Source organism: Cyprinus carpio, chromosome B19, assembly GCF_018340385.1.
Source record: "Cyprinus carpio isolate SPL01 chromosome B19, ASM1834038v1, whole genome shotgun sequence".
Lineage (NCBI taxonomy): Eukaryota > Metazoa > Chordata > Actinopteri > Cypriniformes > Cyprinidae > Cyprinus > Cyprinus carpio.
In genome coordinates this window covers 9,446,184-9,473,140 of record NC_056615.1, presented here as the reverse complement: position 1 = coordinate 9,473,140, position 26,957 = coordinate 9,446,184, and the positions used below count along the sequence as shown (strand labels likewise).

The window sequence follows — 26,957 nt, the reverse complement described above, 5'->3', positions numbered from 1 at the left end:
TAAGGCGAGATCTATAAAACAGACAGAGGAAAGAGAGACAATACAGGATACACTCAAATATGTGAATCCTGATAGTTAAACTGCATCCATTACTGTAGTGTGAGTGCTTTAATGTGTGTTAGTGTGAGTATACAAGCATGAGTGGCTGAAGCAAGCACATATCCCTCCTTCCTCACATTCCAAGTGGCTGGAGTGAGCTGTGACTGATCATCGCTGAGAGCGGTGTGGTCTGAACAACAGAGGCGTGGAGGGAGGGTCTCACACACACACACACAGCAGAGAGCGGGACATCTCTGTCCCTGCTGCGGCAGCTGGAGCTCTGAGCGGGAACGGGAATATACAGGCACTGGGAGGAGGAGGAAGAGAGAGCGGGGGAGGCGAAGGTCCATATGTGGCAGTCCAGCGGGTTTGGGGAGTCTAGAAGCTGGTGGGCTCTGAGATCAATGCCATGGGGAACTCCAACAGCAAAAAGAAAGCCCAGGCTAACCTTACCAGCGGTCACCGCACTAGCAGAGTAAAGTCCATCTGGCACTTTAGACATGTGGATAAATTCAAAACAGGTAGGAAAAGATGGGATATTCTGCATTTTGCAGTTCATAAAGACTTTCTAATTGCCCAGCTTAGATCTGACTCATAATAAATTGTGTGGCAGTGCGTTATTTAATTGGATTTTATTTGATAAGTATGCCCATTTAATATGGAATGTATAGAAACATTGTCTAAAATGTATTTCAGTATGTATATGAAAAAATATGATCTGTTACTGAAAAACACATATTGATCGATTATGTGATACGGACAAAAAAAGTACTGTGATGTTACCATTGTATCAGATGGTAATAGCATGGTACTTCGATATGTACCATAGTACTGAATGATTACTATATATATGATGTAAAGTACTTCAAGATATTCTCTTATACTATCGTGGTAACAGAGTTATTATTATAACTAAACTAACTAAAATGACTTAAACTAAAACAACAACAAAAATTTAATAATAAATAAATACATACATTCATAACATTAGTTTTTTTAAATGAAATAAATATTAACTAAAATAAAAGAAAATCTACAATATAATAATATAATATAAAGTGATATAATAATAATAATTTATTTTAGTGTTACTAAAATAACACTGTTCAGCAAACCGTGGAAGTATCATTTTAACACACACAAACACACACACACACACAAACTATAGTAGTACCTGCATCACAAATTAAAAAAAAAGCAACTTTTTATAAAAATGTATATTACAATTAAAATGTTGATTTTGTAGATATTAAAATGTTGATATTGTTAAAAAACTATACAAATAAATAAATCAATCAATCATTTATAATGCCAACATGTGTCCAACAAACTATGGTAGTAGCATTATACTTTTGGTGATTTCTTTTGTGTGGGAATCCTGAGAGATTTTATGCTTTTGTCATTATAGAAGGGAACGAGATCCAGGTGTCTCTTCCTGTGTTCCAGTGGGTTGTTTCAATGGCTGGGAAGGTTTGGGAGTGTTATTGAAATGGAAAATGCTGTAAACCCGTCATGCGTACTTCTATCATTTACGGCTTGTTTTCCTCAAATTCCCTGCAATCACGGCTCTGTTATTAAGTTTTCAGACTTTCTGTTTTGTGCAACCTCTCATTTTCCAGAGCACACAACACAGGAGGTCTTTGATTGAAGGTTTGGTACTAATGTTCATCAGTATCATCGCATTTCTGTGACTTCAGGCTTTGGGTGTCTAAGTGGCTTTTAAGACAGTCAGTTCTCTGTCATTTAAAATCACAGGGGAATGTCAGCACTAAGACCGCGAACAGAAAATTAAATCAAAAGTGTACGTCAAAAAGAGCTGCAAATCTCCTGTCAAACACATCCCTTTCATCTTTGTCTCAGTTACGAAGAACAAGATGCCTGTTTTCAAGTGGAACATTTCACCAATCTGACTTGCTTCGTAAGACACCTCACTTTTCATGTGACGCAAAGACTCCTAGAGAAAATGGAAAGAGGAAATTAGCCTATTAGCAGTAATGTCATTTGTGCATGCAGGGCGCATTATGTCCAAATACTAAGACGTCTCCTTTCTCAACATGATATGAAAATTCTTTGTAACTATTTTGTTTGCCATAAACATTTTGCCAATAAAAATGTAAGAAAATGTTTGTTAACAGATTATTTTTTCTTTTTTTGATTATGTCAATGATAATAAAGACAACAAGAAAGATAAAAAGATAATGTGCATTATGGCAATAAACTAGACTATTTTAATGAAAACATATCCACCTATTTTGCAAAATGGAAGAAACCTATCCTCTTTGAACATTTGAGACATGAACATTGTCTTTGAACATTAATTAGCCGCTATAGGTAAATTACTAGACAAATAACAAAGTGCAGTAAATGGCTAAAATATTGGTGCTACAAACCAGTCTGTTCATGATTGTACTAGATTGTCATATAACACAGCCCAGCAGGCACCCAGATATCATTCTGAATTCTTAGCTCAGATTATTCTAAACTTAGTTCTAAAATTTTAGAATTTTCCAATTTTAGTCAAGACTTGATCAAGATGCTGTAACATAATTTTCAATTCAGTTTGGACGGCAGTTGGTAATTGGGTGAAAATAAGAAGTTACTTCCACACTGAAATTGGTTTAATGTATGAAGGCCAATATGTTTAACGTTCAGTTTACATCATATTAACATCATGTCAAGTTTTTGACGTCAGTTGGATTTGCATATTTGACCGTTTTTGTTTTTTACATCAGTTTAGATGCCAATTTGATGTCTTTTCAACTGGGAGCATAGTGGACAGATTTTGTATAACAACTGGAAGAAAATACATATTCAAGTTAAAAATGGCAGCGTCTGTTCTTTTATTAAAATTAAAGTGGATTCTGTAAATACTTGACTGACCAGTTCATCAGTGAAGGAAACTGAATATTTACAGATGCAAATACACATTGTATGACATAAAATGTATGTAAATATGCACATGCGCAAGGTGTTTTTCAATCTGACTGAGAAAGTATAGTCTGATTCAAGCGTTTAGATGGTTATTTTTTTCAGGTCTACAAACTCCATTCCAGCCCAGTCGAAATTCATTTATATTGAGCTCAATCAGCAATGCGTTTCCCAAAAGCATCATTAGCCAACTATGCTCACAAATACCATTGTTACCAACATAGTTCAATGATTCGCTGTTTCCTGAAACCATACTTTAAATGAAAATTCCCAAACAGCACTGGAAACATAGATGGCTGGAACTACAGCTCTCGACCTGTGGTTAGAAGCATAGATTCTTGTTAGTATGACATGTGGACTAAAAAAAATCATGCTGTGTTGTAAATTCCATTTGACTATATAACAACAAAACGCACTGAACAACAAAACTCTGGTGTTTCAGTGATGACTCATCGGAACAGAATCATGTGTGATTGGTTATAGCGCGCAATAAGTGTAAAACACGTAAAAAGAAATATGATGGGAGAAATAAGCCCTTATATTAATTAGATATTGATAATAAAATAGTTATATTAGTTATAATGGTATTTTCATAGTAGTCTGATAATGGTGTTATGTTTGATTGTAATGGATAATAAGTTCTATAATCTACTGGCACAACCCTAAAGCCAAATAACAAGTAAAGTAGTTATCAGTGCCATGTTTGTTACATCAGCATCTTGTAGATCTCAAATCAAACAATTTGCATAAAACATTACTCCACCACCTGTGCTGCGCAATGATATATCATACTATGGTAGTTAATCAGTCAGTTGAAATGAGAATTATTACAAGCAAAACTGACTTACATGTTATATATTATGTTTGTCAAAAGACAAAAATTATAAATCTGTAAAACCGAGGACTGACTGTGGAACAAAGGTTTGAATGCTATGCTGTATTGAGCGACTGTTATAAACTCTTCCTTGGATTGTCTTTATGCATAGCTTTACTCATTCACCGAGCCGTTTATTCAGAAGAGCTGAATCTGAATGCATTCCAGCATACCAGTCTCTCTCCTCACGCGTGACTGGGCAGAATACACAACAGAGGGGTCGGCCCCTGTGGCGGCGGTGCTGCGTACGTGTGTCCGACGGTCTATAACGGTTTAAATATTTAGAGGAAAATAAGTGTTCTTGTAGCTGAGCTAAACCTTGTGTGCAGCAAACTGTTCAACCGAAGACTCTCCAGGTTCGTGAGCCATTAGTGATGTTAGAGATTGATAGATGGACGCTGGATTATGGAGAATGAGTTCTCCTCATCCCATCAGTGTCTGAGCTGCATCAAGTCATGCACTGGGGAATCTGGGCTCACGGTGAGCAATCCAGCATGTTAGATCTCTCTCCATGGTCACGTGAACAACATGATCAACACTGGACATAACTCTGACAGATCGCTCATCCCAGTCAACCAGGCTCCAGCTCAAGTGGGACTGGGCGAGGGTCAGCAGACTCCAGTGGAAAGCAGGAACTGAATAGTATAGACCTTTCTTGTGATAATACACCTGTCAGTGCTGCTACAGTGGCTACAGTTTTTTAGGCGTCTTAGAGAAGATAACACTCGTTGCATTAGATTGCTCAACAAATATTATGTAGCTATAGTGAATGTTCAACTAGTTTGAATGTATCATTGTATCATACTGAAATCCAGCAGGACTTTCTGCAAAGGTTCACTCAGAGTTAAAGACAAAATGGAGATTTATTAAAAATGTTCACAACCAAGAAACCACTTTTTTTCATTCTTAAAAATAGATTCTTAAAACATTTATTTATTTACTTACTTACTTGCTTACTCATTTACTTACAAATGGATGTTTTGAATGTTCCAAAACTTAATATTAACTTAACATAACATTTTTATAACTTTTTATTGACACAAAATTGTAAACAATACATTGACAATCCACAATATAATTGCTGCCTTAATTTGGTTAAATTTTGATTTGATATTAATTGAAAACATTTTCCCCCAAAAATAAAAACATGCAAACAAGTCATACAAAGCGATATATTTTCTTTAGATGTAGGCTTATTAAAACCTGATTTCACCATAAACAAAAGCTTAGTTAGCTAAATTATGAAAGTAGAATTTTATCTAAAGATAAAACTAAAAAAAATTTGTCAATCAATGTTTTATTTAGTATTATTAAAGACTTCAGTAGACCTTAAATGCTTGTGATGTATTTTTAAAAGAAGCATAATATTTTCTTCATAAATACAGTATATACCAATATAAAAATAATGATAATAAAAACCACAATAATTTTTTTGCAGTCAGTAAAGATAGCCATTATGTTGTAAAGCAAAAATAAACACTATTTTAAATATTTTATTCATTTATTTTTTTGTTTTTTTGTGGAGTGTTATTTGCTTTCAGAAAATCTGAACAAAACTGGTTTACAACTTGAGACCATGATTTTTGATTAGACCAAAATGCACTATAAAGGGGTCATATGATGCTGCTAAAAAGAACATTATTTTGTGTATTTGGTTTAATGCAATGATTTTTTGCAGTTTATGGTTTAAAAAACTCATTATTTTCACAACATGGCAGCAGCAGCAACAGCAAGAATAAAAGTTAGGCCTTCTTTCTTTGCGTGAACATTTGGGCAGTGTTTTGCTATTCTTCCCACATAATGACATAGACATGTGTGTGCGTGTTAGAACGAGCCATTTTAGGGGGGTGTGGTTGACCCTTAACTTTTATAAAGAATATCTCTTTGGATTGGAGACTTTAGTCTTTGCAACTTTACAGATCTTCTTTATGCACCAAGAGCGTGTAACACTCCAAAGAAAAAGGAAAAACTAAAATCGCATCATATGACCCCTTTAAATAAAAGACTTTTCATTTTTATTTTCGTTCAACAGACCATAAGCCATTTGTACATTGAAATGAACACTAAATAGACAGACATCACTTTTAATATGCATGACTTTTATGAACTATTCATGCAGAAGAGGGTGAGAAACATTGTTTTTGAGACTTTGTGTCCTTGCTTATGATCAAATATCACACTGTCCCTGTCATTCTGAACAAGACGAACCACATGCTGACCTTCAGTAACCTCTATAGAGCAAAGAAAGCATCTCAGTCCCTAACAGAATTACAGCTAAAGAAGAAAGAAGAGCGGGTGAGCTTTTGTTTTGAGGGAAATCCTCTTACTCCGGCAGTGCTATCAGCAGAAACTCTGTGTGTGGTCCAAACTAAATGCTCATCAGGACCCAACATGAGATTTTCCATACAACCTCATTTTAAATATTGTTTTAGCAGTCAAAACAAGTTCAAAAAGAGTTTGTGTCATACTCCTGAAATAACTTGCGATACTTAGTATGCAGGACAAGTCATAAGATGTTATGTTATGTTGTCTGTTTTTCCTGGAAACTACAAGCATGCTGCCTTGAATTTATGGCAGGAAATGTACACTAACAATTTAAATCAAAGCTTAAAGTGCACAAAAACACAAACATACGTAATATAGATATTTGGTTGTAGTATTTGGTCATAATATAGTTTGGTAATATTGTGTAGTATTTGAGTGTCTGTAAACACTGTGACAGTAGCCGTGAGAAATTCTCACTAAATGTCAGTTAGCAGTGATCCTATGGCTAAAGTATTTAAACTTTCATACACAAGCATAACAAAGCAGCCCATTCATTCAAATATCTTCAGTTACATTCCTCTACTGAATTGCATTGGATAGTTTATCCTGAAATGAAAATTCTATTATCATTTACTCGCTATCAAGGAGTACTCACTGTATTTCTATATTTCTGTATTTCTAAATCTGAGTTTCTTTCTTCTGTTGAGCACAAAACAAGGTATTTTGATATTTATACTATTTGGTGTTCAAACTTTCCACCTGTTTAAGACAAAACACGGAGAAGCTGCCTTCTAGGACTCATCTCAGAGGTTGGATGTAGTAATTAATAATACCATAGCAACAGGCTGCGATGGGCAAGATATTCCATTTTTCATTATCCCACGAGCAGCATTTGACTGATCCCTTTGTGCACATCCTTCCCCCTTTGAAGTTTCAGTTAAAAGTGCTTCAATCAAGCACAGTGCCAAAGAGAGTTACAGAACAGCACGATAATCTGTCAGCAGAGGGAAATTATTTCATACCCAAAATAGAAATTGCTAACAGTTTTAATGTTTATTTTAATAGGATTCTAGAGCATTCTCCAATTAATCCCCCTACACCAGTGACCTCAGGATTGGATTTGTTCTCAGACTGGCCAGGGTTCCTCAGGGAGGAGAGAGTTGCCTTTATTATATCTTGAGCTGCAACCAAAAGAACCTGCCAAATTCAGTTCAATTCAATTCAAGTTTATTTGTATAGCGCTTTTTATGATACAAATCATTGCAAAGCAACTTTACAGAAAATTAAGTTTCTACAATATTTACAATGCCAAATGTTGTTTCAAGAATCCCTGCCAATGTCAACCTGTTTTCCAAACTCAAATAGTTGTTTCAGGTCCTTTAGAAACATGTTTTGGTTTTATTGCTCACATCTAGAAGGTTGTGATAGGCAGAATAGAAAAGGTCCCAATATAAAGCCATTGTGTCTGAATGTAATAGGGCCTGGTGCAGCCATTTCCTCCATTACAGACAAATTGATTTAGCATATTAGAGGCAAGGAGACAACACCAACACCATCTTGTGCACTTTTCGACCAACAAATAACATACAAATGGTAGCTGGGATAACAAAAATTAAAGTAGCTGGGATAAATATGATAGCTGGGATGTGCCTTTAAATGAATAGTTCACTCAAAAATTAAAATTCTTTCATCATTTATGCTACTGTCATTTTTATCTTTCCAAAACTGTATGACTTAATTTTTTTCTGCAGAACACATAAATCTATTATGAAAAAGGGTTCAACTGTTTTTGCCCATTTAATGGAAGTCAGTGGGGTCCAAAACAACACTGGCCCCTACTGACTTTCACTGTATGGAAAAGGAAAATATCCTTTATCTTCCAAAGAATACCAAAAGTCATACAGGTTTTGTGTAGTATTTTATTTTTGGGTGAACTATACTTATAAGTAGTTAATTAGTATTACTCAGCAAATCCAAATGTTAAATGCACACAGTCATGTTATGTGATAGCCTATAGATTGTGACCCAACTTTATCTTTGTCAAACAACACTAATTTGCTTTTCACTTGATGCTAAGACACTATGTCATCAGCCTTCCTAGTGCTTTGATGCAAGTTCTGTTAATGAAGTAGGTCATTGTGCTGATGTCTCTGGTTTTATTGCTTACCTGTGAATGTCAATGTAAAGACTTCAGAATTAGCATTCACTCTGTGTAAGAAAGCACACTAACAATTGCTATCACACACCACCACTTCATCTTGATAGACTCAGGTAAATAAACTGAGGGCAGAGCTGTTGTTCTGCCTTGGCGCTCAACTATTAATTAAATTGTATTAAACATTCACATATTCTTCTGCAAACAGACCAGGCTTGAAAGTTTTCTGATGCAAAGGTCTGCAATGAATTCTCAAGGCCATAGAAAGCAGTTTGTATTGACTGGATAGTGTTTCAGTGATAGCAGCACAGTGGCTGCTGTATACAGTAGGTGTGGCAGAGCAGAGCATGTGTGTTACAATGAAACTAAAGTACTTGTGATGCATTTATCCCAATGCACAAGGTAAGCTACAGTCAATAAAGAAAGTTTTCTGCAGCATATAAAATCAGAAGCCTCTCTTGTCCAAGCAGCATTGTTCATACCATAGTTAAAACTACATTTACTGCGTTTTCCACTGTCATACCTTTCTAGATGGCCGTCTCCTCCACTCATGGTAATTACAGTAACTAACTATAGGGTTAGGGTTGAATTCAGCTGATAATCGTCTGATGGTTAATTCACCCAAAAATGAAGATTCTGTCCTCCTCATGTTGTTTCAGTTCTGGATGACTTTCTTTCCTCCGTGGAACACAAAAGACGATATTTTGAAGAATGATTATGCTGCCAATTACAACAGGCCAGCTTTGAGTAAAGCAGCTTACAAACTTTGCAGAACCTTTTTATTTTGAATTCCACTGAAGAGAGAATGTCATACAGGTTGGGTGAACGATCCCAAACTCGTTGAATGGTGGATTTTTATTTTATTTATTTTTTCTGTTTAACAGCAAACACAGATTTGGCATTTGACTCTCTGTCCTTATGTAACACCAGGTAGCGTCTGATTTCAGAAAACTTCTGTCTGTTCTGTATCAGAATCACACCATGTCCATTAGCACAGACAGAACTGCTCTTTGTGTTATTTGCTTGTTAAAGTAACACACACACAAACACACACCAATAAGGGAACTGTTTTTGATTTGTAACTGCTCTTTAATCAAATTTTGCTTAATAAAAAATTAATCTGACAGCTATGCACAAGACTCAAGAGTTCATGTCAAGTCACAGGACTGATGTTATTACTTCAGAGCATATATACTATATGACAGACTCCAGATGCTCTATACTTATTTCCTAATTTCACTAATGAAGTCAATATGTCTAAATGATAAACTAAGGCCCTTCTGATGTAATTTAGTTTCCGATGATCTTCACAGAACCTTCAGTTCACTAAAATGCTGATGATGTTCTTCTTCTGTTGTCAAAGTCAGCCGTGTTTGTGTCACAGCAGTAATCCAGGTGGCATTGTTGCCTGTCATCCTGTCTAACGTATTAGACAGCTCAAGACATGAGCAACTCACATTTACAGCCTCTGCTTCTTGTGACAAATTTAGGTTGGTAGCAACTGAGAGGGAAAACTGGATTGACCGTGTCAATTGATTACAAGCCACCACTGCTATTGTTTGCAGTCATTTCAACATCTTAAAACTAAGTGAAAGTGTCTTTGTGTGGTCGTGTTGAACAGGGTTTGCCTTGTTTTAGGAAAGGATGATAACTGACAAATGGAATGCTGATAACATTTTCACAGTGTATTTAGTGAACTAATGTAGCAAATATCCTCCATATCAACCTCACATCAGAACAATCCTAAAAAACAGCTTTAGTTTTCCAATTCCTGACAGTTTTCTATTTTCCTAACTTTAAAAAAAGAGGATATTGTTCAAATTGCTGACAGTTTTAATGGGTAAATATTTTTTGTCTGGATGGAGTTTCATTTGATGAAACTTAACAATAATGCAATTTGATGTATGCTAGACAGCATTTAAAACAATCACTGAAATTTCTATACCTATATAATAAATAGCCGGTTTAGTTTGGGGACCAGTTCTTAGTATTAACTAACTATTAACTATGACTTTTGCCTCAGTAAACTCCTAATTAGCTGCTTATTAATAGTTAGTAAGGTAGTTGTTAAGTTTAGGTAATGGATTAAGGGATGAAAAATATGGTCACTCATGCAGAATAAGGCATTAAGATGTGCTTTATAAGAACTAATAAACACCCAATATGCAATAACCAACTAATTTATAGTGAGAATTGGTCCCTAAAATAAAGTGTTACCGAACAGCCCTAAGTAAAATCATCACCACAATTTTCAAGTGGATGGTAACTTTGACAAATAGCAGATATAAGAAGGAAGACACAGGGTTACTGGGTTGTTGTTGTACATCTGGTTGAAGCGTGCTGGTTCCTGCACTCACAGAACCTTTATTGGTCTGAAAGCGGTAAAGACGCAGCCATCAGTGTCTCTAAATCTCCTAACTGAGCTGTACTGCCTGTGGTGGGTCTGCTCGAGTTCACTCCGAGACTGAAAAAAAATTCACTTTTATTACCAAACACTCCCCCATGGGCAAAAACCTGACAGTTTGACTGATTTGGAAGAAACATTGCTTTGTAAAAGTCGATCTCCAGCTTGTTTTGAACTCAGTTTGATTAATGTAACCATTACATCATGGAAAGAAGCGTGTTTTACTCACACTGCCATGCACAGGTCATGCATCCTGTTTTTCTGAATGTGGAGAATGTGGCTTTTCAGAATATATAACGTGCATGGATGGCATGAGGATATACTTTCTCATAATTGGGTTTAATTATGAGCTGTTACATTTTTGGACAAAAATTGCATTGCAGCTTATACATTTAGGCCATAATAAAAGCATCAAAGCATTTAAATGCATTGAAAATCAGAGGGCACACAGACTATGTAAGAAAGTTTATGTGAATATAAGTAGCTCGCAGAGCTTGAGCTTTGAGGCTTGGACGGCTCTCCTCGCTGTCCACAACAGCCTTCTGTGGTGTTAAAGAATAAAAATACCAATGAACTCAAATCCCTTTCAGAATTCTTGTATCCGGCATGTGTTTGATTTAACCACAGTGGAAGGATATTCACTATAATATTGACATGTTTTTGGTTACTTACTTTGTCTCTTTCTTTGCCTTTCTTAGAAACGCTTGGAAGTTTTGACCACAGTCTGCATTGCACAGTTTTCCCAACTCCTAGATCCTAGATTAAATCCCTGGCAGGGATATTGAAATCACTTCATAAAAATCATGTTATGAGAATGTTTTCTGAAGTTCTGAATGAATAAAAATACATTATGTGAAACCCACACAATGATCTGTGCAGTATAATCCTGCGCTGTATTTGTCGTGACAGTGTAATTGACATTGTTTTTGTCGAAACGGCTTGTTGCCTGGAGATGTTGACATTATGAATGATCAGATGTGATAGAGAGAAAGACTTTGCTCAGGGTCAAACTCTGCTAACAAACACTAAAAACTGACAAATAGTCTCCAAACTCTGGAAAAAACGCATAATAAGCAAACACATTAAAAGCCACGCTAAGTTAAAAAAAAGAGAGATGGATAAGAATAAGGACATGTAAATGGGCCATGTTTATGGGTAGATTACAAAGCACAGTGACGAAAGATTGTAAATATATTGCACTAGCATATAGATAGATTCAAAGCTTACAGCATGGACTAAATGCCACAAAATTGTAACTGTATTTTAATCAGGTGTTTAATTTAAAAAGCCCTCCCAACACATTATTTAATTTTTTTTATTATTATTTCATTTTATAACACAACCTCATAAAGGGACAGAACAGTGGCTAGATTGAGATCCAATGGATATAAATAACAAGAGCATGAGCACAATACACACTCGCATAAACACTGGTGTTGGTTAAAGAGAAACAATAGATGCTTTTATTTGCATGGCCTAATGTCACCTCTACATTTAAGCACCACAGGGTCTTATACCAATATATACACAGAAATAAATATCTGTTTCAAAACAATAGTTACAAGGTTCTATTAACAAGTCAAGTATATGAATCCATCTTTTTGTTTATTAATGAACCCAGCCTGTGGGGCTATTTCTTCAAAACGGTCACGTTGCTTCTTGGTAAAAGGTTAAAGCTCTACTGTGTTTGAAAATAAAGTACCACCATCACTTATCCTTACCCTATACCTAACTAATAGTGCTAACAAAAGCTCTTTGATAAGTGTTGTGATTGTGTTTCACTGGACTCGTACCTGAGCACTCTATATTTCAAGTACCAGGTGGGCTTCCAAGCAAGTTTACTACATCAGAAAGGCCATATATGTGGAACTATAGTTATGTGATGCAAACGTCAAAATATGTTAGTTTACAAATCATGCGTTTTGGTAAAAGTGTTTTGAGGTTCTAACATAGTATTGTGCAAGGAACCATTTGAAAATAAAGCTTTATTAATAATCTGCATTTAAGATTTGTGTGAAAAATAACTAAATTTGTTGGTGTTTTACTGCCACTAGTGTTCATTTCAGCTGGAAACTACAGTGAAATGTATAAAAATAGGTATGGTTTCCTCACTGACCCCCTACAATATATAGGGGTGTGTGGGGCACAAACTAACACGGGGTTAGTTGTAACACATGGTTTAAATATTTTCACACATGCTAGCATAACAAAATGTATGGTATTTACTAGTTGCCATATAAAAACTATATATACAGATAACATTTTAAGCTGTCATATGGTCATGTTACAACGTGCCCCTCAGATGTTACCCCACCTACGGGGCATGTTGTCACATGTCACTTCCATTTTTTGAGGGTAAATAAAGAAAAACATATACATTGTAATTATGTAACAAAGTGTCATATTTGTTCTAGACAAGTGTGAAATTGTTGTAGATAAAAAAAATTATACTCTGAACCTCTTGTGGATTTACAAACAGAGAAAGTCAAGTGTTAGGTTGTGCCCTGCTCCCCTGCTAAAAAAAAGGCCCTTAGAAACGTACAACTTTTAAAACATCAAGAACACCATAACAGAAAAGCTGCTGTTTTTCCTATATTAGTGGCATGCAGCTGCTTGTTAGCACCAGGCGACCTTGTATGACCTCTGTTGTGAGATAGCAGACAGTAACATACAAATTACTATATATTTCACTGTAACACTTTTATTAGTAATAACATTCAACATACAGTATGACCTTAGTCTGGAGGAGGGGCTCCATTTTCTTTTGTAGACATTTGCATCATGAAAATTAGACTGTTGTTGTTTGGGATGAGAGCAATATACACTAAATAGATTTCCTGAAATCAAATATTCCATATCTTAGTAGGAATATATAAATATACTAATTTTCCTCTACACTACACACTCAAATAACCCATGCGTCAGTGTGTATATTACAGTCTTGGGTAGCCATTTTTTTTTTTTTTCAAAAATCATGGCGTCCCAATCTTTTTATTAAATACTTTGCTTGAAAGGAGTTCTTGTGCTGCATTTCTTTAAAACAAAAGCCGCTTGATTTGCTATTTTTCTCTCTATTGCAGTGACATATTCATACATTTTAAGCACACTTTAATTGTCTACTAACTTCTGTGGCTATTGTAAATTTTGTATGGAAGAATGTGTCTGATAGAATGAGAGCCACCTCAAACATCGTAACACCTGCAGAATAAACCCTGCATGCTTCTCAACCCCTCTTGCTATTATTAGTAAGTATTGATGAAGCTTTCAGGCAGGGGGAAAGGACTATTACACACAGTGTTTTTTTGTACAGAAGATTTATAGATGCTTCAAGGGACTTGTAAACACTGATAGATGCAAACTCCATCACAGCCAATAAAATAAACTTGTCTCTGGCTTCCTGGCACTAATGACTTGAGGTGGTGCACTGCAGGGCGCTCTAAAATTAACCAGATGATCAGGAGGGGAGGGGAGCAGAGCTGAGGAAAAACGCCTCATCATCTGCTGAGACATTGAGAAGATGCCCTAGCACATCAGTATCATCTCCTCCAGTCGTTTGGTCAGATTCCTTGAAAACAACACAGAGGCAGTTTTATGAAAGCAACCCATTGTCAGGACGGGAGATTTGGGTCTGATATCTGGGGCAGGACTCGGTTAGTCACGCTTAACCAACTATAGCATATAATTAAATAAATATAAGTCAACAGTTGACGTACTTGTTGGCAAAAGTCAAACTACTGTAATTCTGTGGGTGTATAATAGTAACAAAGAATGCTAATTTTTAGACATTTATACAACTTTTATGGAAGATTTCACATGGCTAATGTGCATTGTTTGGTTGAAGCTTACCTATGATCAAACACAAAAGCAGTCATGGAAAAATGTGGAAAATAAAAGCTAAAACAGCTGCAAGGTACATTAACCTTCTATTGGTGTTTATCGCAGATTGAGTCAGATGTTAAAGAGTACGCCCTCCTTTGAAAGCCCCAGGGCAAAACGATCCCACGTTTATAAGTAACTACTGTATAAGTACATAGTCTCAGTGGGTGGTGGATAGAAATTTTTAAAGTATATTCTAGTTTCAAATTTTCTTTGTTCTCAGACCTACAGGCGATAGTACAATATGCATGCACACCTATATATAAACACAAACTCACATACAGACACAAAAACTTTCAGTTTATATGAGAACAGTCATCTGAGAGAGTGTTGAGAATAGTTCTGGGTTATGAGAACAAGGTGACTTGCTTTTTGGGAAACTCAGAACAACAACTTCTGAACTAAAAATGTTTCTCTATCCATCTGCAGTCAGACAATCTATTGAAAATGTAATTATGAGTTGCAACAAACAGGCGTTTTATATGTATGTTAAACAACTGACAAAAAATCAGGAATGTAAACTAATAAACTTGTCTAATTTCACCATTTTGAATTGACGTGATTCATGTAATGTGATTCGTAATTGTCAGTGTGAGGGGACACGAAACAATATAAGCCGTTTTCATCATATATTAGGCATGTGATTAATACTGAATGGGCACATACTGTAGGCCTATTGTGAATTTATTAAACTTAATTATGTAGCTTTCCTGGTAGCCTTTAATAAAGTAACTTGAATAATGAAATGATTAATAAAACCTAAATATTAGTCGACCATTTGTTTACTTTGTTCACTGACAAAGATGAAAATGAAAATACTATCAATCAAAGCTGAGTCTGACATAGTTTTCAATTGTCATCCAAATGTTTGGCCTTTAATTATTTCCTCTTAAAATGCAAACATTATGGCTGTCAAAATGGCTGAAAAACTAAAAATTTATTTTATACTTAAATATTATTAATAGTATTCAAGTTATATTTAAATGTAAAAGTCATAATTTCATTTAGGGGAAAAAGCTTTTTTCTCCTGTGGCTACAAGAGGGTGCGGTAAATTCGGATACAGTTTTCGCATTTGAATGTGGATTTTTATTTTAAATTAGATTAATATTCAGAATTCTAATTGTAATTTGACAGCCCTAGCACATGCAGTTCAGTGAAAAAAAAAAAGACCTCGGTAATTTTAAAACCCTGGCTACGGCCCTGTTTTCATGCTAATGTTAACTTTTTACACCACATACTGAACAAAATTAAGCATTGCTTGGTAACTGGTTGAGCTAATTTGTTATTCTATAATTTTGTACTTAAATTTACTAGCTGAATAATTTTTTGGTTTACTGTAATCAATTACATACCTTTCTATACCTTCTATACCACACACACACACACACACACACACACACACACACACACACACACACACACACACACACACACACACAAGAATATATTCCCAGTTTCAGCTCTGGTCTCTGTCAGTTCAACTTTTCTGCACTAAGTGGATCTAGGAATGTTTTGGAAACTTTAGGAGAGATGTTAATTAGTGAATCAGATCTATCAGACATTGCAACAGAGACATCCTGTACCACCACCTGGTGGACTTTATGGAACATTATTTTTATTTAAAAAATATATATAAATGTATAAAAATATAATATAAATATTAAATCAAATTAAATATACATTTTGTAAAATAAAATATTAGATAAAAACGTACACTTAAAAAAAATTGCCTTAGCAACTAAACAAACTAAAACTAAAATAAAAATAAAAGCTAAAAAAAAAAATCTAAACAATAATAATAATAAAAAATAATTTTACTTAATTAAATTTACTTCATTTTAGCCAGTAGCTAATAGGCAAGTCATCTGATTGTTTAGGTGATGCTTCTGTAATTTATCATTAAATGGCCTATGTATCATTTGTTTCCTGTGTATCTAGGAATTCAAAAGCTTGAGTGTAAAGAAACTCGAGCGTCTGGTGGTGGTTTAAAGGCATGCATCAACCCTCATCTCACACCATGTGCCAGATGGTGTCTTTTGGCTCTTCTGCTAAATATTAATGGGATTTCTGGAATTGAACAACAGGCAGTTGGTAGACTGAGTGCAATCTGAATGACAGACTGAAACAAGAAAAAGATGAAAAAATAATCAACTGCTTAGTAACATAATAGCTCACCTCTCAAACATCTCAAAGAGTTGAGATATGATTCAACATGCAGATACATCTAACATCCACCCGAAATAGTGACCTTTCTGTCTCGGTTTGAAGTAACGCCCATAATTCTAAGCCAACTCCACTCGAGTCTCTATTCAGTGCCAAAACCAGGCTGCAACCCCTGCAGAGGTGTACAAAATATACCAAGTAGTGGCTATGTTACTCTAAACCCCAAATAATCAATTAAAATGGTTTCTGACATCTGCTGTTCTTGCTTATCTCTTCTCTAATACATAAAGCTGTAATTAAACCTCTCATTGCATTGTTTTTAAGAAACTACTTAATAATTTCCAAGATATGTAGTTAGAACACCATGATAAATATACAAATATACAAACAATCTGAGAACACAGTTCTTTTCCATATAATAGAAGTGTACAAGTTTCAAATATCAGAATGCTATCACATGGCTTCAAAAGTCTTGCAAAATACTGCATGAGTCATGGACTTTTATGATATTTTTATGTTTTTGGAGCTTTGTATGCATACTTTCATTGTATGGAGTAAAGCAGCATGAACTTTTCAGAACATCTCCTTTAGTGCGTTACAGGTTTAGAACAGTTTGAGTAACTGAATTTTGAAAATGAGCAGCAGAAAGTTCTGTTTTGGGTAAACAAAGTTACCTGCTAAAACACAAGGCCTTTGCAATTTGAATCACATGGATCATCAGCTTTGCTCAGTAGTTTATGTAACACACCAGTACTAGTCAACACTTTAAATGAAGTATTTGATTCTAGACACAGTCCCTGCCTATATGTATATCAAGAAGTCTATTTCTGTTTACTGTTTATGATGTTTACTATGGGTCAAATCATGGAGCAGATGCTCTAATCTGAGTGTGGCATGTTTCCAATCAGATTTTAAGGGTGGCAGATTAGCCAGGCTCCCTTGTCAAGGCGAATCCCAAATTCAGTCCACAATGGAGGAAACCAGCCAACACGTTGGGGGACACCACTCAGTAAGATGCTGACAAAAGCCGGGGCAAGGGGGGCGGGGAGATGAAGGGGTGGGAAAGATCAGGGCAGCTGGAGGATTGGTGGCACACAGTAGATCTCATTGTGTCCAACCTGATTATCCTTCACGGGAGACAGCTAGTTGACATCAGTTAGTCTGCAGCCGAAGAAGTGGAGAGTTAGTCATGATGCTGCTTGGTGAAAGAGTTTCTCTCGTATCATTCAAATAAAAGACACTTTCAAACTACAATGCTCTCTTCCTGGACTGTTATCTCAAGATAGACATGGTGGTCTTCATTAGTAAAACCTTTCTTTCTCTGTTGTCAATCTTCAAGAAGAAGGGTGAGTAGATTCATGAATTTATAGGTGATTGATTATTCACCTTCAAACATAAATATTTCTGCTGGTTCTCAAGAATTTTCAAGTTTTTATATATTTTCTCTCTATAGTGAGTCTTGATTATTCTCGTTAATTTTTCTAGACTGGTGTTAACAAATGTTGTAAAGGTATTGGCTACTCTCAGTTGTATTTATTAAAAGTTGATGGAAAGTAAATGTAACAGGTGGCTTCTTTTTGCTTAAAATTTTGGCAACTCTGAGGGACTTGTGCAATGAAATGGTCATAATGAATTTACAGACTCAAAACTAATGTGTCCAAAGAGATGGAGATAATTATTTTTAGTAAACTTTGGCTTTTCATACCTGAGGTAACAAGGTCAGGAGCCACGTTCAGTTCAATAGACGCTTAATTTCATTTTAACAGTATACCTTTATACTAGGGTACATTGTTTGTAAATGTTTGTTTTCATCTAGCACTCTTAAAGGGGTGCTACTGTATTATGCTTTTTCACTTTTTCAACTTTAGTTAGTCTGTAATGTTGCTGTTTGAGCATAAAAAAGATCTGCAGAGTTACAAAGCTCAAAGTCCAGTTCAAAAGGAGATATTTTATTTAACAGAAATCGCTTTTCAAAAACTACAACGAACGACCGGATTTGTGACATCACAAAGATCGACGAATGGGACGAGACCTGGTTGAGCTGCACTAGAGAAGGCAACGAGTGTTATCATTATGTCGAAGACGCACTAGTGTTTCCCAAGACAGACAAACTTAGAGTGGTTACAATCATCCAGGTTTAAATCACGCTCAAATTGATTTGATTTTGACGCAGTTATTACACTGAAGCAGGCAGCTATGGTAAGAGGCAGGTGCCGAGTGCTGTCAATCACAATACACATTGGCCCATCTAAGCAATCACAGCACACACTGGCCCAGCTAACCAATCACAGCACATCTCGTATTCCAGAAGGCGGGCCTTCATTTGATACAGGAACTATTCCAGCCGTTCATGCCAGACTGTGGAGAGAGGTATTGTAATAATGTAAAATATGTGAAAAATAATGTGTTTTTGAACCTAGAATGAGAACCTTTTCTAGTACACCCCCAAAACAAAATGAAGACTTTGTAAAAGAGCATAATAGGACCCCTTTAAAATTAACCAAAGGAACCAAATGTTTCAGGTTAAATGCAAGTTTAGCTTCATAAACACTTGTCTCAATTTTAAAATCAAACCTATGAAATGTATTGACTGAAATCCACTTAAAAATTAAAGTCTGTTGAATTGGTGAACCCGATCTCACAGCAAATATTTGAAAAGGTGACTAATTTTTACAAATCTGTGAAAAGATTTATGTATTTTATGTGGTAACAAATTTGTAGGAATTCGTAAGAAGGACCACACCTAACCCCGCCCCTAAGCTTAACCATCACAGAAAATTATACGAGTGAGGAATTACGAATTCCTACGAATTAGCCACCTTGAAAAATATGTACGAATTGGCAGAGAGATAACGTTGGAATAATTGCTGTATAATGGAGTATAAAGTACACAGCTAATGTTTTTACGAACCGAGTTATATTTAACATGGAACATTCCTTTAACTTGAATAACTTGCAAAAAGGGCTCATACAGTTCACTTGCCTACAGTGTGTGTTTTGACTTTCTGTTGTACCAAAATGCCTGTAGTCAGTGCCAGGACACCTGACACCCCCTATGGGGTGTACTATACAAGAAGCTTAAAAGTTGATACTGAGTGAACAGTTAGAAATTTGCATAAATGGCTAAGAGACTGAGGAGAAGATCTCGTTAAAGGGAAAGTCCCTGTCCTAAAACACTCTCAATAACTCTGTTTTGCAGTGCCTTTCAGAAGTATCAAAACTGTTGTTATCTCATGCCCAGTAGCTTAAGGCTCTCAGGAGGTACGCAAGGAAGATGATAGGGGTACAAGTAGGCTTCTCACTGTTCCTTTGAGAGTACCCCAGTCTAACGATAGGCCACCCTCAAGTGTCTGGTTTCTCTCTTTTGTAAGGTTAACAGTGAGTCTCAGTGCAAGTCAGACACAAAGGCCACTAAGGTAATTCATAGTGCTTTGATGTTTGCAATGCTTGCATGTTTTACGAATAAATTTGCCAATAATAGATATTTGAAAATGAAATCCAGATTATCAGATTTTCTAGGAAATCTGCTAACAAGAACAAGTGCTGTATAATGACTACTGAAATTTAGGTGCATTGCCCTTGTTTAGACTATTTATATGAGTTCCTCAGCTTGGTCTTGTTGGGTTATAAACAAATACTTGACTGGGTGATTTCAGAATGAAACTGACTAAATATTTAAAGAAAGACAAGACAAGTTGTTCCTGTGAATGCAGAGGCTCTTGTGCTGCCATATGTTAAACAGAGGAAAGCAAAGGGTAATCTGGTATTTCAAGGAATTAAAGATCAGAAGAGATTACCTTGTCACAGCATGAGTGTGAAGTCCATTACTATGTTGGAAATCTACAATCAAAATCTGACTAGAATTAGCTGCCAGCTTTGGCAGGTGTTGCTGTTGGATAGAGAAAGAATGGGCATAGTTAGAGCACTTGACTGCACCTCATTCACAAAACGGGTGTGCGGAAAACTTCAATCAGTCATATTTCAAATTTTCAAAATGAAAGGGTTAATTTGTAAATGTTGACCTTTTGTGCCTTTAGCAAAGATGTCTTGCTTATGCATAACTATTTTGATTTGATTTGGAAGAAACTTTTCTTAAACTCTCCCTGAAAACCGGCTGCAATTTGATAATCTTATTCTGCATGTTTGGGAGAATGACTACATCCATTTTTTTTGAGAATAACAATACCTTTCCCTTCCCTCTATTTTTAGCAGGCCAAAAGCAGAATGAGCCAAGAAAGCTGACTGTACACTACACAGCCTCCCAGCACTACCAGGAGAATGTGTTCATACAGGGAAGCAGACCGCAGTACCTGGAAGACCTGCATACTGAGGCCCGGGAAGGACTGAAGATACTACAACAGGAGGGTGAGCCTTATGCCCATCTTTTGTTACACCAAACACTGGTCTATGACAACCTTAATGCACTGCTCACAGTTTGGCCTTCTAACGTATAACTGTGTTTTCTGGTGCACCTCACTCAGTCTTTCTTCCATGCAGAGAACAAAAATGGAGTGGACTTTCAGGAAGATCAGACTGTGGTAAGCCTTCAAAGATTATATATCAATATCCATGCCAATTTCCACAAATATGGTATACTTTAGGATCCCATTCTGCTTTTTTTAGAAAGTATTAAAACTCCTTTTTTCTTGGTATATCAGACAATAGATTATTCCAACATAGAATTAGATTAGCATAAAAAGCTGTTCGGTTTAAACAAATAAAATATTTTGGCAGTTCTGACCTGTTGAACTTCAACTGTATCTAACCAATAAAATCATTAAAACAGAGTCATAAAACTTTAATTACTTACATTTTTAGGGCCTGGTTCCAACAAACCCCTGAGGATAAACTTTAATTGTAAATTTAAGGGAGTTACCACCAAGAGGTTTTTTTTTTTTTTTTTTTTTTTTTGTCAACTTAATGCAGGCCCTATCTTGCATCCTATTCATTCAATCACTTAAAGGGATACTCCATCCCAAAATGAAAATCTTGTCATTAATCACTTACCCCCTTGTTGTTCCAAACCCGTTAAAGCTCCGTTAGTCTTCAGAACACAATTTAAGATATTTCGGATGAAAACCTGGAGGCTTGAGACTGTCCCATAGACTGCCAAATAAATAACATTGTCAAGGTCCATAAAAGGTATGAAAGTCGTCGTCAGAATACTTAATCTGCCACAAGGAGATGTTTCTATGTTTTATTTCAAATCAAAGCTAAATACACGTAGAAACAGTGCATCCTTGTGGCGCGGATGATACAGAAGAGCATAAATAGATTAGGGTTATGTGGTGAGAAACAGAGGGGATATTTTGATATGGAGTTATTGAATAAAGTCGTTATTTTTGTTTTATTGGATTAGTTGAATTGTTTCGTTAGCTTAATATAAGTGTTATTGTAGGTTCATATGACAGATGGAGTATTCTGATGATGACTTTCATACCTTTTATGGACCTTGACACTGTTATTTACAGTCTATGGGACAGTCACAGGCCTCCAGGTTTTCATCCAAAATATCTTAAATTGTGTTCCGAAGATGAACAAAGCTTTTATGGGTTTGGAACGACATGGGGGTAAGTGATTAATGACTAAATTTTCATTTTGGGGTGGAGTATCCCTTTAACTCTTTAAAATGTAAACTTATATGCATAAACTGAACCTTTAATGGATCACTTACAATTTACTGATGACCTCCATTTCTCCACAGCCAGAGGAAGATACAAGCTCAAAAGAAAGAGATGAATCACTTGAGACTGATAGCACTGCTGGACACTCCGTCATTTCAGTGTCAACTGTCTCAGCAGTCTCCTCACGTCCAGTGCTTACACGTCAAGGTATACAATGCTTAGTTGCACATACTACCTCTTTTGTTTTTTCCCTCTAAAGCATTTTCAGGTTTAACAGTGCACTCGTTTGCCACACTTATAATCTGCATTGTAGTGAGGCAATGCAAACACAAAGTCATACATTTGGTAAAAAAAGAAAAAAAGATTAATATTAAGTTAAGATTAAATATTAAACTTGTTTGTTAGTTGACCAAAAAATTTAAATTCTGTCATTAATCACTTACCCTCATGTGGTTCCAAACCTGTAAGATCTTTGTTCATCTTTGGAACACAAATTAAGACATTTTTGATGAAATCCAAGAGTTTTCTGACCCTGCACAGACAACAAGGGAACTACCATGTTCAAGACCCAAAAAGGTAGCAAGGACATCGATAAAATAGTCCATGTGACATCATTAATTAATGACAGAATTTTAATTTTTGGGTGAACTATGAAACTGAAAGAAACTGAAGAAAATCGCATGATACATTTTTCTTTCTTTGTATTCAATCTCTGTATGTTGTACCACTCCCTTTAGGTTCCACATTTAAACCCTTGAACCCAGTTAAACGACTGGACAAGACCAAGAGGAGAAGTAGAAGAACAACTATAATGGGCATACCACAAGAAGTCCAAAAAGAACTGGGCATGTAAAACTATGTTATTTTTAAATATTAAGAAAATAGTTTTTTTTAGCATGACATACCTTAAAACAGCAACTAAAATGGTAATGACAGATATATGAGATAACACAAACTGTTATGCCTAAAATAGAAGAATGACATTACTTTGTTTTATTTCTATTAAAGATATGGCAAGAGGAACTATACTGCAGCAGCGTCCAAATGGAGAACATGACAGTGAAGATGATTCCTGTGGCAGAGTGGTCATCCCAACAATTGATGGAGAGCTTCCTTCAGTAAATCATGAAGGGGCTCGTGTACACCTGCAGAACATCGAGCTTCTTCAGACATCAAGAGATGAGGAGTTTCTAATAAACCACATCCATTCTGTCTACCAAGATGAGTTAAACCGAAAGCTTGGTATAGGAGCATGCCCTACACAGAGGCCAAAGTCTCTTGCTGTGCCAGGGATGACCACTTCCTCTTTCCTGCATGAGCCTCAAGGTCCTGTTATGTCTATTTCGCCACAGGCAACTTATTTATCTAAGATTATTCCAAACGCAATTCTGCCTGCTGCAATAGATATCATTGAAATTAATCATGATCACAGCCGCCGCAGTACAAGTACAGTTAGCAAGAGTAGTTTAGCATCAGCTAGTCCAGCTTCTTCACGATCTGGAGGTGGCACAAATAAACATCCAACTACCACTAGCAGAAGCCATTCCCAATCATCTGAGACGATCGTCTCCAACTCCTCCACAATCTCTTCAAAAGCAAAGTGTCTACCAACATTTGTTCCTGACAGCACCAAAGAAGTTTCGGATTTAATTCCAAAGGATGCAAGGGTGACAAGCTCAAGCAGTTGTAAAAGCTCTAACAGTAACGGTACAAATCATAGACTAGACCACAGGGAGATGGGTGAAGCAGGGGAAAACGTCAGAAACAGCCATTCATTCTCTCGTAGTCTTTCTGTAATGAAGACAAAATTGCCACCAGCACCACCTCAGAGAACCTATTCCCTCCACCATGAAAAACTTAAGTGGAGATCAAGGGAACTGGCAGACATAAAAAGTCTCAAAAATATGGCCCCAGATGATGGGCAAACAGGTAGAGATCTTAGTGGTCCAAAAGACCAGCAGTCCACCAATAATGAAAAGAGTTCTGTCCATTCTTCTATACTCAACTCATCAAGAGAATGCAGCCCACTTAGTCCTGATCAAGCTTTAACTAGAAGTCATGTCAGATCGGGTAACTCATCCCCACAGAAAACTGGAGAAGAATCTGGTGAAAACAAATTTGATAGGACTTTGTCTCCTTCGAGTGGATACTCAAGCCAAAGTGGGACACCTACACATTCCCCTAAAGAGGTCAGTCCCTCCTCACCTGGAAAGAGAAGAGTTCAGCCTTCAAAGCCTGAGAGAATAGGTGTACGGAACTCGCCGGTGGTTTCAGTCTCTTCATCAATGACATCTCTATCTTCAGTCACATCAGACACAGCACATCGTGACATTCAAACCAACACCACTCCATCAGAGCCATTAAAGTGCTCCCCAAATGTTACAACAGTGAAAAACAAGGTGACACTGACACACCCAACTATTCCCCATAGGGAACTGTTCAACATTCCCCCTCCACCCAAGGTAAAAGCCCCATCTCCCCCACCCCCTGAAACCTGGATTCACAATAAACGCACACTTGAACTATTATGTGGCCCAGGTCCAAACCCCCATAGGTTACATCAGCTTCAAAAACAGCAAAAAGAGTCATTAATAGGTAAAAATCAAAACACAAATTCCATACAAATCACTGAACAAATGATCCCAAAGCTACATACAACAGAAGAAATGAAGTCAGGTACCCAACTGGAGAACAAAGAAGCTGTAAAAGAACAAAATGAGTCTATTTCATCTCAAATGCACGAACAAATGATGGCAGAACCTCCAGATTTGAGGCATAATGAAAGCTCAACATTACACAATGTGCTGAATGAACTAAAAAGTACAAAAATCCCTACAGAGGTCAACCACAACGTTCATACGCAAGATCAGAGAACTGTAGAGGATCAAAAGGAAAAAGGAAGCCAAATACTCCCTACAACAAAGGTACCAACTATCAAAATTGATCAAAGTATGCTGTCACAAGTCAAAACAAGTCCTGAAATTGTGAGCACAACATGCACCCGAAGGAATGATGAAAACAGTGAGGAGAACAAAGGAAACTGCATTGTTAAGGACATTCTCAATCATAAACAATTGCAAACTCTCGGCATAGAAGTACCTGAGGTCAATGGCATTTCTCCTCCTCCTTCTCCACCTCCGGAACACCACCCTCCACCACCGCCTACTAAAAAGACGTCAGCCTCCACAGGGTCTATACCACCATCTGATGAAGAGGAACAGAAGCAAGAATCAGAGGAACAGGTGACTCATCTGGAGACTTCTTGGCCTCCACCACCACCACCAATGGAAGAATCAACTGACTTGATGTTTGAGGAACAAGATGAACTTGACTTCCCCCCACCACCTCCCTCGTTCATCCATGAGCCCCTTTCGGAGGTATCTGTCAATTGCCATGAAGAGTCCTGTGAACAGCAGGACAATATAGAATTGAGGTCATCTAATGCCTCAGATATGGCTAGCAGTCCAGGCCAAGACTCCAAAATACAGACCATTCTGCCAGCAAGAACTGTACAAAATGATATGGAGGACAGGCAAGAAGATAAGCCTTGTAACAATGTCTCACACTTCTCTGTGGACAAAGGTTGCATGGAAACTGTAGATCCTACTTGTATGTCCTCTCTTTTACCAGATGAACTTGTACATGGGGAGGAAATGCCAACTTTGTCAGCACAAGATTCATCTGAGCAAACATCACTTGATACCCAACCAGATTCCACTAATGTGCCACTTGCACCTCCACTTCCAGTGGAAGACCAATCCACTGTTAACTTCCGAAGGCAATTGAGCCTCATAAACAAAGACAGCCGGAGCAAAGATCTGCTTTGTCGTCACAAAAGCACACCTATTTCAAAGGAGGATGCCAACATTCCCCTTGTCACACCTTCCTTGCTTCAGATGGTTCGACTAAGATCTGTAAATGTAGGTGAAGATCAAGTTAACAATGATACCAAACCAAGCACTGAGGCTACAACAAATGAGGATCACAGTATTACTAGTCAAGCAACGCCACAAAAACCTATTCGCAAATCCTTGACCTTGAAGTCCAACTCACCTGCTAAGTCATCTCCTGCTCCAGCCACAGTCCCATCCATGCGTCTTCAAGAGGCCATACGTATGAAGACTGCTGCAATGTCCTCCAGTGGAGTACCTGCAATGCTCAATCTGCGCATTTCCTCAAATAGTAGTGCTAGTTCACCTGTGCCATCCCCTAAAACACCAGATGGCTGTGACTTACACAAGTCCCCTGCATCTACAGCCAGCTTTATCTTCTCAAAAAGTACAAAGAAAGTTGTCATTGAAACGCCTACTTCTCCTGAGGTCCAAGCAAGCCTCCAGCAAAGTCTTGCAGCTGAGATAATGCAGGTTTCTGACCAAGCCAAGACAATGGTTACAAATGGGACAAAAAAGCCAATTAAGGTCCCGCCACCTGTTGCTAAGAAACCAGTGCATGGAACAAATCTTCCCAATAAGACAGAGAATGCAACACCAGATAAGACTGAGATCTTGACAAATAAACAAATAACGAGGGTTGAAGTTAATGGGCAAAGTGATCAAGTGCATCCTGCTGGTCAGCGAGCACAATCATTAGGAAACCAGAAGCAAGCAAGTAAGGAAGCATTCACTGGT

General features: G+C 36.8%; 1 protein-coding gene across 5 annotated transcripts in view; it reads left to right on the top strand.

The window, feature by feature from the left end:
• Window positions 1-26,957, top strand: part of kiaa1522 (KIAA1522 ortholog) — a 44,677-nt gene that overhangs the window by 16,791 nt on the left and 929 nt on the right. Inside the window, exons 1-6 of one of the 5 annotated variants that reach the window (XM_042745109.1) lie at window positions 115-560; window positions 20,918-21,070; window positions 21,203-21,243; window positions 22,410-22,536; window positions 23,067-23,174; window positions 23,338-26,937. In XM_042745109.1, coding sequence (XP_042601043.1) covers window positions 449-560; window positions 20,918-21,070; window positions 21,203-21,243; window positions 22,410-22,536; window positions 23,067-23,174; window positions 23,338-26,937 — 4,141 coding nt within the window. In that variant the 5' untranslated portion in view covers window positions 115-448. Of the gene's footprint in view, window positions 1-114; window positions 561-20,914; window positions 21,071-21,202; window positions 21,244-22,409; window positions 22,537-23,066; window positions 23,179-23,337; window positions 26,938-26,957 lie in introns of those variants that run through there. The other 4 variants (XM_042745108.1, XM_042745107.1, XM_042745106.1 and 1 more) reach the window with 4 other exon arrangements.